The 14,594-nt window shown below is 39.4% G+C and overlaps 1 protein-coding gene across 6 annotated transcripts in view; it reads left to right on the top strand.

Moving 5' to 3' along the window:
- Positions 1–11,034, top strand: part of STOX2 (storkhead box 2) — a 154,479-nt gene extending 143,445 nt beyond the window's left edge. For 4 of the 6 annotated variants that reach the window (XM_070253233.1, XM_023630422.2, XM_070253231.1 and 1 more), the window contains one exon: positions 4,569–7,030. Coding sequence is in view for 3 of the 6 variants with exons in the window: in XM_023630422.2 (XP_023486190.1) it covers positions 4,569–4,764 (196 nt within the window). In the remaining 3 variants the exon portion in view is untranslated. Of the gene's footprint in view, positions 1–4,568 lie in introns of all 6 variants that reach the window. The other 2 variants (XM_001491926.7, XM_023630421.2) reach the window with 2 other exon arrangements.
- Positions 11,035–14,594: the final 3,560 nt, after the last annotated feature.

Raw genomic sequence — 14,594 nt, 5'->3', positions numbered from 1 at the left:
ATGGAACCTCGTTCCTCTCGCAGAAAGATTAGGGGCCTGTGCTCTCTTAGATCAAAGCGTGTGCCAGCACTTTTCTTGCTCCTCCTGCAAAATTGATACCACCCATTTAGGCACTCTAATCATAGTCCCTTCTTTTTCGTAGGTGCCGGTAGTTCAGCAAAGGGTTGACAGTTGAGAGTATGTAATGCCCGATGGTCATGTCCTGCGCACTGAAGTAGTTCAGGAGTTAAGAAAGCAAAAGAGAGTCTGTACAACTTCCTTTCTTCCTCCTTAACTCTTCCTTCGCCTCAAAGAGCAACTCGGGACCTAATTCTCCTTCCAAATTCTACTCCAGATTGGTGACTCTGAGATGCAGAAATACTATTGAGAGATTGACATTTCTCGTTTGCTGCGATTCCCAAGACTTTACAATATTTATAATTTTAACGAGTACCCAGATATGATTATGTATTTCCTATATTTGTTTTAGTTATTAAGAATTAAAATTCTATTGTGATCATTTCACTATATCTCTGGATAATTTTGGGACAGAGCATCCCAAAATCAGAACTGGGAATCATTAATCGGTTTGTCCCACATTAGGCCTTTGTTATGTCTTAAAGGGCAACTTCTTGATTACTTTTTTCTTTTTGTTGTGTAACCTTTTTTTCAAAGTAACACACGTCTGGAAGACCAAGGTCTAAACAGACCACAGAGATGGCCCTCTGGTTAAAGTGGGTGGGAGATTAGGAGCCCCAGATCTCCTCTGCCATCCCATGAGGTGCCCTAAGGGACCACATGGAGCCACGGCGCTCAGTCTGAAAACTGCCGGCGTATTAAGTGACTTTTCTAAAACATAATTTTTGCTAAATATTTTTCTAGCCCAAATCCAATCTTAATTTATTTACAAGTTTTCTATGTCTTTTTCTATTTCTCTCTTCTACTCTTTTTCTTTCCTCTTGAATTCCTAGTAGTGGATGCTGCATTAGCACAGTTCAAGGTCTGTAATCCATGGTAGAAGTTCGAAACCATCAGTTATGGAAGGTGTGGTTGATTTGCCTGTACCTTATGTTTCTTGTTCTGTGGACTCTGCCTGCCTAATGCTTTTTACACAGCGGTTTCTATCCCTTCACACTGCCCTCTGGCCCCTGGCCCTCCACAGAGGGAAAGCTGTAATACTCCACAGATAGTTGCTAAGGAGACGTTGAGAGTGGTTTAGTGGGTTCTAACTCAAAAACCACCACATAATATTAAAATTATTATATTAAATTATAATGATTTATAATGATAAAATTTAAATAACATTTAAAATTAAATATTAAAATTAAAAAATTATTTCTTTGTCTAGGGACAAAGAAACAGAAATATTCATGAAATAGTTGAACTAGTCTCTCCACAGAACATATTTTATCTCTAAATTTGGGGGTGCAGAATCTAGAATTTGTGAATGGGGTTATTTCTTGAAATCAGTTTATTTGCATTTCTTTGATAATGTACATAAGATTAAATGCTATGTCGTTGTCGAGGGTAAAAGGTCATTCTGAGGAGACAGCTTTCACAGAATTTAGGTACATGTCTGTCCACTATTATTAGGTAGAAGTTTGTCTGTAGGACTACGTGGATCACCCATAAATTTCGTGCAGTTAGAGAATCTACATGGCAATTCCTCATTTTCTGCTTTTCACATGTAATATTCTTTGGTTAGAAGCTACGTGACAAACTTATTTTCTATACCTATTTTTAAACTGTATTTTCTCTACACCTCAATAAATTCACTAAGTTCCCTTTTTAACACATGAGGATAGTCTACGAAGGATAATATTTGAGTTACAGGGAGTTTGACTGTCCAGCATGAGGAGTATTTTAGCCAAATAGCATTATCATGCTGACACCTCTTCACTGCTGTGAGATGGAGGAATCTTAAGTGGGCCATTTATTCAGATCTTTCAGTAAATAATTCACTGAGCAACTAAGATCCAGCCCCCCCCCCCCAAAAAAAGACCCAAAAAGGTGATTTCCACACCCCCAGCTTTCAATGCTGGCTCAGAAGTTATGTTTAGCTACATTTCCAAAATTCTTCAGTCCCTTTTGTTGGGAACTAAAGGGTATTGAGAAAGAAAAAAGGTAGAAACTTAGACTATGCTAGGAGACCTAATATTGAAAATGAAAATCTTGATGTGAAAGCCTACTCTTCCAAATCTGAGGCCAAAAACTGGTTGATAAATGCAATATGAAAATCAGAGGGACCCAAGCCTGCCAAGGATGTGTCTGCTTAACGTGCTGCACGGTCATGTGCTGCCGAAGTGTGGGGCCAAGGGAAACACCCAGGCAGGAGGATGCACAACACAGGTCCCTGGTTCTTCTGCCTGTAAAATCCTGAAATCTTATTCTTAAGGTTGCACTCCATTAGCTCTCTCCTAAACAAAGTAAGAACTTTTAAATTTGAGGAATATTCTTACTGTGAACACTGCATCTCCATTAACCTTTTCATCATCATATCCAAAGCCCTCAATATGAATGCCACACACTGTACGCACAATAATGAAATATATCCTTTGGAGAAACTGGAGTGCTGTATGTGTTTATCATTATTAATATGCTGGCTATGGTCAAAGGTGGTCAGAGGCTTCTTAGAGCACAGACAGCTCCCAACTTAGAGATCTGTTGCAGTGATGTGCATTTATAGGGCCTGGCATACAGCAGGTGCTTTATAAATGTTAAGCCCCTGCCTCAAAAGCTGGTTTAAAAGTGGGTTCTTTGGGCCTTAAAATGCATTTTCCCATAGAAAAGATGTCATTAGTAATGTATAGATTCCCAAGTCAGCTCCCCAGTAGCTACGTAATTCATTACATGCCGATGTACAGCAGAAATAATTTACATTTGTCTAGCTTTTTAGTGTACAAACGCTTTATCAACGCATATTTCTTCTTCACAGTTGCTCCATGCGTAGGTTAATGGCATAACTCTCCCCATTTTAGAGATGAGGAAGTCAAATACTATAACAAGTTTCTGTCAGGATTAAGAATGGAATGGAAGGAACGTGCTATGAAATCTTTGAGGTTCTCCATGTTTATTGGTCTTCTTCCCCGCTTCACCTGACCCTATGCCTCAGTTGTAGTGCTGACAAGCCACTGACGAATTTCCTTAGGGAAGGTGTAAGGCAGGTAAGAAGGTAAGTCTAGCACTTTCCATCCCTTTAGTGATGATATTTTGGAGTCTTTTTTTAGGTATGCCCAGATTTACCATAAGCATCATGAGGGAACTTGACTTATTTCTATAAAGGTATTAACCTTCTGAGGTACCCTCTGCAGTCAAGAAACGTCCAGTTGTCTTTTTGGTAGTCGGTGAACAAACTTCCTTTTAAACAATCAACTCTGGCCCCTTGATGAGAAGCAAACTCAAGGCCACAAGAGGTTAGGATGAAATGACTTGTTAGGAAGGGCTGCTGAGGTATAGAGTCCAGACAAAATCACTCTTGGTTTAGGATTGGAATGAAAGAGAGGCGTCAAGGATGTCCACTATGGTAGCTGGACTCGTTGTTGACCTTCAGCAGGCTTAAATCAGTTAGGGGGACCAACTCTCGTAGAATATTGTATAAACTTTGAATCCAACCAGTAGGGTGGATGTTTTGAGCTTTACGGTTTCTTCAATCTCTTTGTAAGCTGATGAGTTTCTTATTACCATTTTGAGACGCTTGAACATGAAACCCATGTAGTTCCCATCGATCATGCCATGTAATCTTATTGCCCCACATATTTGAAATGTCAAATGTTCTAAATCTCTTGGAGCAATAACATAGGTTCAAGTATTTCTAACTTAGAAAAATTAAAAGAGAAATCGAAATGCTAAAGCCATTAAATCACCTCTATTCTAGAAGAATCCTTTAAAAATAAAATATTTCTACCGAAGTGGCAGTTGGAGGAGGGGTGTAGGGGTAGACAAATGTAAACTTTACAGATGAATGGGGAAAATCTAAGATGCCTTATCTGAAAACATAGCGCTTTTTAACTAAAGTGTTAAAATTTGAAACAGAGGTATGGCATGTTTAAAAAGAATTTTATTCCCATCAGTGTGGCAAATTAGCTAGCACCGTGCTTGAAGTTCAAAGTCAAAATCTGCTAGTCAAGAATGAAGAACAGAATCATTAGGGCAAAATTATTAAGTTTGCTCAGGAACAGTTTGATATATATCAATGAATTTCGAGCCTGAAATGAAATCATTACAAATGCGTATTTATGAGTATTCTTTGTTAAAACTAATGCAATAGCTATCTATCACATCAAAGTCTGAACAGTTTCCTTGAGTATGAAAGGAAGGTGAAGACGTTTAATGTAAAGACGTTTAAAAAGCGTTTAGCTGTGTGAAAACCCTTTACTCAGTGTGCTGCTGATTGTAACATGTCTTGTGAGAGCTCTGCAGCCCGTGTTGGAGCAGCATGTGTGAATAATCAGGATGAGATAGTATATATCTGACATTATGAACCAACAGAGGAAATCCATTAACTTACGTCATTTGCTCTTCCTCTGGGGCTCAATATATAATTATTTATGTTCGAAAGAAAACAAAACCAAACCTTTTTACTCTTTTAGTACTCGGGAGAGCCTGGCTTCCAACACGTCAAGCATTGTTGAAAGTAACCGTCGTCAGAACACCACGTTGAGCCCGGCCCATGGTGGAGCTGGCCCGGCCTTCAACTTCCGAGCAAGTACAGAGCCCCCAACCAATGAAGCTGAGAAATTACAGAAACCTTCCAACTGCTTGCAAGCTTCTGTGACTAGTGTGTGATAGTCATTCTGCCTCAGATCTGTCTCATTCGATCCAGACAAGTTTACGACACTGGGACTGATGTTTACATCTTTGGAAAGACAAGCATCTCAACCACAGTTTTTGTGTTTACTTAAACTGTGCTGCTAAGTAGGCTAGGGCAAAAAAAAAACAAAACAACACAACAAGTCTTTATTTCAGAGTATTGCTTTTCACATTTATGGCTCTGTAGCAACTGAATAGCAGTAGAGGTGATATGTAAACCTTGCTTCACTAATTGTAACTGAGCACACATAGGAAAGTCTAGACACTGTAAGTGTAATATGCATTCTCAATGTCCTGCAGTTGCCAATTTCATTTTTAAATGCCACAGATGCGTGTTGCTCCCAGCCTGTGGTCAAATGGTGCCACAGAACTGATCCTTGACACTTCCAAAAAAAAGAAAAAAAAAAACTAAGCCACCACTAAATGTCCAATGCAAGGGCCCACCTTGAGGGGAAATCAATGCCAAACTGATTAGAAGGGACCCCAGCCCTTTGTGTGTGTGAATTGTTTATGCACCAATCATTTTTCACTGTGAGTTTTCGTGACACGATTTTGCAGGAGCCCTTGGAAGTGTGTCAGAGGAGTCGTGATCAAAATTCTGGGAGTGTTTATTTTCAGGATTTTGTTTTTGAGTGTAACAGATGCTTGTCTGATCTTTAACCTTCCATAATCACAAACAGGAATATAGGCCTTTGAATCTGAAGTGGAGAAAGGAGGGCAGCCCCAGCCTGGCTGGGGCACAGCAATCAGTGATGGAAGAGGTAATGAGGACTTTTAAAAGGTGTTAATCAAATATTTAAGGAAGATAATTTCCTCCTTGTGATGCTTAGAATGATCCTATCTTGCTATAATAGATACGATAATTAGTTTGTTTAAAAGCAAAATGTTCTTTGTGATACAAATGAAGAGTATGGCCTGGGGATGTTATTCTTTCTAATGGAAGGACATAAATCTATTTTATGTAGTTTTAAATAGAATGCCTAAATTAGGCTGTGGGAGATAATTTTTAGTGGTTATAGGAAAGAGCAAATTTAGGGAGAGTTGAACTTCAGGCCTTTTATTCCTGGGAAGATATCTATAGAAAAAACTTTAAAATGATTTTTGATTAGAAATACATGTGTGCCCATGTAATTAACAACAGAATGTGGTATAATCCTAACTTGTACTCCCCTAAAATTTATCAGAGTAACAATTATGCATACATGAACTATGCCAGGGTAATGTTTACAGATACTTTGTAACTAATTTCAGGAGGCATTTTTTAGGTGGCTGTATGGTCATTAGCCCAACTTATTTCGAAATGATTTAACCTGTTGCTTTGGTTTACAATGTCAAGTTGAATACAAAGAAAAGACTCTCAGCAGCAAAGGGATTACAGATAATCAAGCTTCAACCTTATGAGAAAGAGACATTTCAAAGTTCCCGTGTTTTATTTTATGAGAACAATGGAATAAATCTATAGATAATGGCAAATTATTTGCAAAAGTGTTCCATACGACACAAGTCAACGGTCTGACAGAGAGTTTTATTTAGTTTAATGGCATGTGATATTTGGAGCCATAGACCGTGAAATATATATCCAAAAATAAATCTAAAATATTTTCACCTCAGATTTCAGTAATGGGCATAAAATTTGTGAAACACTCCTGCGTCAGTTTTAGGTTTAATCACTGGCAATCTGGTTAAAGAATGCAGTCATATACAGAGCTGGACTGATTCTTGAAACATTTAGATACTCCCTTTGGCTTTTTCAGATATTTGGAAGTTGCATTGGGTCAAACTGGACTCGTCAAGTTTGGTATAGATTCCTTTGTTTTGTGCTTACAGTGAAATGTAAGCACATTTCTTGGTAAACTCGCACACCACTAAATGTTTAAGTCAGTTGGCTTTCAGCCTCATGCCTTATGTCCTCCAAGGCATGCCTTGATTGCTCAGAAATGCACCCTGTCTCATTGCTTAAATATGTCCAGAAGGGATGATAATGTTTCTAATAGACTATACACAGAGTCTGTTTCCTTGGGGAGTTGTATACCAGGCAGTTACTAAATTCTTCTGTCTAAATTCATTTTTGCCAAAAACCCGCTCACAAGTGTTTATCATACTATCAGTTCATGAGTAATCTAACCATTGAAACACTACGTCAGCCTGTAGTTGATCCTCTGAAAGTAGCCATTCTAATAATCAAATGCTGTGTGAACAGGATGGAAAAGCATTACCTTGAAGAGAAGCTTTAAAATATGAATTTATCAATATTTCACAAGAAATAGGTTTACAGAAGACATTATTCAAATAAAACGTGTACACTCTTTGCCTGATGCTATGGGGTACATGATTAAAAAAAAAAAAAAACCTCCCTTAGACCAGCAGCCATTAGTGTAGAAATGATGGACTTTAAAGATGATAAGATGTAAGCAGATGTTCCATGTAGAAATTTCCCCGTCTGAATCTAGTCGGGGTTTTCAAAAGGGGGAAGAGTGGAGGCGGGAAGCAGGTTACAGATGTGGCCCAAGATGGTCTCCGGTGAAGTTCTCGGTGACGAACCTCTCGGGCCCGCTCCAGGCTTCGCCAGCTTCCTTCTCCTCCAATGGGATGATAGCTTTGTTTTCCACGGCTGCTCATCTCTCTAGTCTTCACTTAGAGTTTATCAACGGAAAGGTTTACAAAACTGAATCTGGTTGAATCTCTGTGTAGCGTTCAACTTTAAAGGGTCAACCCATCTGTCGGCATTTTGCACACTTATGTATTATTCTGATACAGCATATTACTTTATGGTAATTTTTATTTTTACATATAACTACCTCCATAAATTTGATGAAGCGGCAGCAGTGCGTTGAAGTGTATTGTTCAGAAAAGCGAAGTTTAAAACTTTTGGAAACATTCAGCCATGGCGTTCTGTGTGTGTGTCAGTGATTGCCTACGTGGACTCTTGAGTTTTCATTGCCATGGTTTTCTTTTATGGCATTATTTCACTTTCTGATGTAAACCTGTCTCTCCTCTCGTCCCCACAAAAGCGCACTTGATCTTGTTAATGAATGAAAGGAAGTTGAAATTTCTTGTCTTTCCCCCGACCCCCAATTCCTGCTAAAAGTTCTCTCTGGCGAAGAGCCAATGGGTAAACAGAATTTAGCAAGCTGTTTACTCCTGTGAAAATCGGATTCCAATTCTAGGTTTTCAGTCACAGAAGACACACAAGAAATTTGGACTGCCAACTTTGGGCTTCTCCACCTGCACTCGCCTGCTACCCTATTGAGCCCTAACTTAATTAAAGGAGCTGCGCTGTGTATTCACAACTTCTGTTCGATAATTTGTATTCCATTTTATATATTTTGCACATCTCAGGGGACCTCAATGAGCATATGAAAAGGGGGTGGGTACCATCAAATAGAGAAAACAAGTAGAAGACCCCAAACGGGACTAGCTGGATAAAAATTAGAAATTACTGCTTCTCTGGCATTGTGAGGCTCAAGTTCAGGAAGCATAAATTGAAAGTTAATCTGGAGTAACAATGATCTGAACACCAGCTGTTCCCACATCTCCCTCTTTCATAACCCAACTAAGCATTTCTAAAATGTAAATTTAAATTATATTGTGGTCACCGTGGGGAGAAAAAACCTGTTCCATGAAAACGGAAGCATTCTTCCTGTTTTTTTAGGTCGGCACAGCTTTGTAAAATTCTACCCAGGATAAACCACTTATCACCACAAAGTGTACTTGAAAGTAAAGTTTTTAACTTAAATTATAGGCCTATGGTTCCCAATACATTAGTGATCGTATTTTGAAAAGTCTCACCATTTGTAACATGGACAGTATTTGGAGCTTGATTAAAAATCAACAACAACCTACAAGGACTCTGCAAGTCCATTTGGGGATTTCAATGCTTCTAAAGCATTCAGATTCACAGACAATTAACAAAGCAGGTCATATTTGTAATACCCATACTTGAAATGAATAAACAGAAAGAGTGACTTTCAGATTACCCAGAAACACAGTGGCAGCTATCAATGATCTATTTTCTATCTGTCTGATAGAGCATCATGAGAAATCACTAAATAACAATGCTATTTTTCTGATGTGTGCTAATAAAGTCAAAGAAACAAATACAATTTTACACCTTTGTCCATTTTCATTCAAAAAGTTCAGGGTGTTCGGAATTTTACACCATGGCACACCTTACGCGTATCGACTTAGGATATGGGAGATTAACAAATCCACCCGATGCCATTGTGGTCAGAGGTCGATTAGGTGTACACCCTTGTTTACAGTCTCATATTGGGCTTCTCTGTTTCCTGTGCTAAAAGACCATCTTCCAGGAACATGGCTGCTTTTGCAGTGGAAGGTGCTGAAACAGAAATTTTAATTAAAAACTTTATCAAGTACTCTTCACAGTGCTCCTTAGCACAACAGAAATTCAGTACAATACATGCAGCCCTCCTTTGAAGAATCAGGATTTCCCCGGGAGCTCATCTAGTTCTAAGTGTTTTCTCAAATTAGGAGCTATAAAATCCTTGATAGGGACCTTTGCCATTACCACAGGCCAGTCACAGAACCAGCTAGCAGCATGCTGTCAGGTGACAGTGGACCCCAGCAGAAGTGATCCCTTCGTTGCCCTTCCAGCCCCTAGTACCATCCTGCCCGTTGTCAAGACGCCCACTACTTCTGTTCATGAGCCACTCTTGTGCACACGTTTAAGGCTCCGGGAAGCTAGAAACGCAGGAAAAGTGAATGCAAAAGCTGTGGAAAACATTGTTTTGCTTTGAGTTAGTAAAATATGGGCGGGAAAGAGATTACTATCCATCTGATCTTTGCCAAGTAAGATAAAAGAATCATCTGTCACTCGATTCTCCCAGAAGGTTTTACAGTATTAAGGATACATCCAATATTTCCCCATATTTTTATTTAGGAGACATTTCATAAATAACGTGTTCGAAAAAATTCATTGTTAAATTTCCTGGTGTGTTTGAAATAGACGTTGGCATCACCCTGATTGAGTTCATCGCCACGTCTTTTGCCCCAGCATCCCAGAGAGAGTCCCCAGTGATTGCTCCTCTAACACAGAATCCTGTGTTTTTACAGTTGTGCTATGACTTACAGTGGCTGATTTGCAAGGTTCAGAATTCCACAAGGCTCAAGGGGGGCTAAACCTTCTTATGATTGTATGTTATCAGTTATAGAGCTTTAACCGCTCATTGTTGGCTTTAAATGTGAACGCACACACACCCTGCCAAGGAGGGAAGGGGCTGTTTCACGAGTGAGGCAGTGATGACTCTAGAAACAAGTGTGAGGGTTAAAGCTGGGCTGGTCCATGTCCAGCTGCCCTGCGTCCCTGTCCGAAGGCTGACCTTGGCGCCCCATTCCCTTACGCCCACCAAAAAGAGGTACCAAATCTGAGATGTAAGATCTCCTCCAATATCGATCGTCTGCAGTTACAGGGAATTCATCACGAAGTACACAGCAGCTCCTTGCCTTCCTTTCCACTGAGGTCCTCCCTCCCCACCTCCCTCCCCAGCCCTTCCCACCCCCCACCTAGATACTGCAACACTACCACGGTGTCCACATTGGAAGGGCAAAATAGTGTGTGGTATTGTGCACACATGATGGGTTAGACCTAGAGCTGCCCTAGGGTCACCTTCATGTAAGTATTGACAGCTACAAATTAAGGTCCTTAGAGTAGTGACGTAGATACTACTTTCTAGAAGAGAATTCAATTTCAACGTTAAGTTTAAAGGGATCATAATTCTGCAGGTATCTTTGAGTGACTGAATGTGACTATTGCATTAGGGTAAATGAATTAAGAAGTGCAAGTGGGATTTACTGTATGTTAGAAAGGAGTTTTGCAGCCAAGACTGCCTTGAATAAAATGTGTTTGCACTGAAAAAAAAAATTTTAAATTACTTGGTCTCTGGTTGCTGTAAAGGTCATCCAAGATGGATGTTCTGTTTATATTGTATAGTATTTCATATGAAATAATTACACTTCATGAAATGTCTTCCCTAATGTTACTGATTTATAACAGCACATTTGTAACATGGTTTTTAACGTGTCAGTGTACCATATTGTAAATGATGATGACTTGTCATGCTTAGTATAATAACTTAAAAGAAAAAAAAGCACAGGGATTTTTGTAAGTCTATATTTGAAAGTCCCTCCATATGGTAATATTGTGTTCATGTTGTTTATGTAGTGTTGTGTGAAATATCCATTTTGGATTGTGTTACTTTTTAAGATATTAAATAACATTTGGTTATATGTCTAAGTGGATTTTTTTTTGGGACTTGAGAGAAAATACTTGAGGTGAGATCAGTTTATTTCTCTCCTCAATATGATTTCGTGGCAAGTTTTTATTGCACAGTCTTCGTTATTAGAGCTTTTGAATGAAAACAACTAAAAATGGAAATTTCTAATCAAAATCTTTTACCAGGAATGTTGGGGAAAAAAAATCACATTTTTAGCTAGCTATTCAAATTTAAAAGAGTGTGAGGCGTAGAGATGCATATGATTAAGTTTTCTATATGAAATTATAAAGGAATGTGGTTGGTTTTTGTTAGCACTCATTATAACTTCTGTCCCCAAATAAACATGACCCCCTCCCCAGTAAATGCTCAGAGGCTATTCACATGTTCCCATGAGGCACTTGCAAGTTTGGATGCCTCCATGTTTGATGGCCTTCAGAATCTGTTGTACGTTCTTTTTTTTGAGGAAGATTAGCCTTGAGCTAATATCTGCTGCCAATCCTCCTCTTTTTTTGCCGAGGAAGACTGGCCCTCAACTAACATCCATGCCCATCTTCCTCTACTTTTTTTATATGTGGGACACCTGCCACAACATGGCATGACAAGCAGTGCGTAGGTCCGCACCTGGGCTCCGAACTGGCGAAACCCGAGCCGCCGAAGCAGAACATGTGAATTTAACTGCTGTGCCACAGGGCCAGCCCCTGTTATATGTCCTTTTGACTCTCCTCAGTGGTGGCAAATCCTTGTCCTGGGGAGAATGGACTCTGTTTTTTTCAAACTAAAAGTGATCTGCTGTCACGCAGATGATTAAGCTAGGAAACAGCATGGTCAGTCAAAACCAATATGGTGCTAGAAAGTTGAGCCTGATTTCTTGTAAAGGCAGTACCCAAAGCAGACTTCCACAAACTGTTTTGAACGATGGCAGCGTCGTTTGGATAAGGGTGGAGAACTCAAGGTGGACTGCTTTGAAGGACAAGCCTTATTTTAGTTGTATAAATTTGTCTCTATATTTTAAACTCTCACAATACAGACACTTCATTTTGCAAGCATGAAGTTAGGAAGAACAAGAATCCTGGGAGTGTATTGTGAGTTTTAGGCTAGAAACAAAAGTTGCTGTGCTGAGAGAAAGGTCATTGTGCTTTTCTTTCAGAACAATCCAATGTACTAGACACCGGGGGAAATGTGACTTAAGAAGACGGAAGGCAGGATTCTGACTCCTTTGAGAGAATGGTCACAGTTCATAAAAATCTTTCCTTTGCAAAGGAAATGGTATGGTTTTAACTTATTTTTAAACATTCAGAGCGGTGGGATTCTTTTTTTCCTCCATAAAGAAAATCCAAGCAGAGTACTCCAGATTTGCCCCTTACCCTGTTACAGCTGTGTAATCGAGAGCCACTGAATAATAAAAAGAAGTTATTCACCTGACTTTAATAATTTATTTAACTGTGAAATCTTATCCCTACTGTGGGAATACTTGGAGTTAGTGGTATTCTTCCTCTTCGGGCCTAGTGGCTCCAGACTTTTCCTGTAGAGCAAATAGTTAATCATGTAACATGGAATAAGTGTGTGTGACGAGTATTCACAGACCACATTGTACCAGGCAGGAATTTCGAGAGAAATAGGGAACCTAGGCAAGGCTGGGGAGGGTTTTTGGTGAATCTTCAAAGAATTGCGTCAGAGGTATGATGTGAACGGAAGAGGATGATGCAATGTTAGGTAAGAGAAGTAAGGCCACAGATGTTGGGAATTCAAAGGGCAAAACTGAACTATTGATCAACAATCAAGAGGAAATTCTTTTCTCTTCGGTCAGATCTAGGACTTTGGGGCTAGCATCTTTGGCTCAAATGGATTGAACGTCCTGTACCTCAAGGCAGCAGGGCTTTGTCTGGGTGACCATTTAGGTAGGTTATTCAGGCAGCCCCCCAATTCCTCCCAAGTCACCTGCCTTCACATCGCCCTTGTTTCTCTTCCTTTGTTGTAAAGTTCCAAGAATTGTTTTTCTTTTCTATTACCTTGAGTTTATTTTACTTTATTACTCTCTTCTCTACATAAAAGCAAGAATTTTTGTTTGTTTGTTGTTATGCTTTCTTGTCTATTAATGTTTGGACTCGTTCCTCCTCTCAATTATGTATACAATAAGATATATACTGTAATATAGTGTAGTATAGGATAATATATTATATATAAGGTTTTTTCTCTTTTTCCCTTCGTATGTTATTTGATGGTGGTTCATAAGCCATCTGTATTGAATGGGAAGGATCAGTATCCAGATTGGGAAGGTTTCAAGATTCTCAGGGACAGAGTGATGACCTTGGAAACAGAAGATGCCGTTTCCACCGTTACTTCCCTTCCGCGTCTCCTTCTGTCTTTAAAACGGACCTAGTTACATAGATTAGGGGGCTCCAGCTGGCCCCATAAGAAGTCAGGCAAATGGGCATGATAGACATTGTCTTTTACAATTGGTTTCCCTAAAGGTTTCAGCAGAGTATGTAAAGCACTTCCATTGCATTTTTAGAGCAAACATTTTATAACAGCTTTAGAATTACAGAATTATTGTGACACTAGGACAAATCCAACTTCCCCTATTGTTAACATCTTACATTAGTATGGTACATTGATCACAGTTAATGAGCCAGTATTGATATATTATTATTACCTAAAGCAATGCTTTGTTCAGATTTCCTCGGTTTGTCTCTACTGTCGTTTTTCTGTTCCAGGAGCCCATCCAGGATACCACGTATATTTAGTCATTAGGTGCCCTTAGGTTCTCTGGTCTGAGATGGTTTCGTAGATTTCCTTTGTTTTTGATGACCCTGGGAGTTTTAAGGGGTACTGGTCTGGAGTTTTGTATATGTCCCTCAATTTGGGTATATCTCATGCTTTTCTCGTGATTAGGCTGGGGTTGTTGGGAGGAAGACCACAGAGATAAAGCGCCGTTCTCATCATATCCTATAGAGTGCATACTATCAATATGACTGACCACTCTCTTGTTGACCCCCACTGCCTGACTTGAGGTAACGTTTGTCAAGTTTCTTAACTATAAAGTTATGCTTTTTCTCCATTTCCATTCTGTACTCTTTGGAAGAAAGCCACAATGCACAGCTCACTCTGTTTTTTTTTAAGGTATACTTTTTTGGTGAGGAAGATTGGCCCTGAGCTAACATCTGTGCCTATCTTCTTCTATTTTGTGTGTGAGATGCCACCTCATTGTGGCTTGATGAGCAGTGTGTAGGTCTGTGCCCGGGATCCACACTGGTAAACCCCAGCCTGCCAAAGTGGAGCATGCAAACTTAACCATTATGCCACTGGCCAGCACCTCACAGCTCACTCTCAAGGAGTGAGGAGTTATGCTTCATCTCTTTGAGGACATAGTATCTAAATAGGTTATTTGGAATTCTTCTGTACAGGAGATTTATCTCTTCTCCACCATTTATTTATTCAATCATTTATTCCTATCAGTATGACTCATGGATATTTATTTTATGCCTTGAATTATAGTCCATTACTACTGTATGTTCTTGCTCAAATTTTTCCAGCTTTTGCTATTGCTTGCTCTTCAGTTGGCTCCTGTATCCC

This window comes from Equus caballus, chromosome 27 (assembly GCF_041296265.1).
Source record: "Equus caballus isolate H_3958 breed thoroughbred chromosome 27, TB-T2T, whole genome shotgun sequence".
Taxonomy (NCBI): Eukaryota; Metazoa; Chordata; class Mammalia; order Perissodactyla; family Equidae; genus Equus; species Equus caballus.
This window is presented reverse-complemented; position numbering and strand designations above follow the sequence as displayed.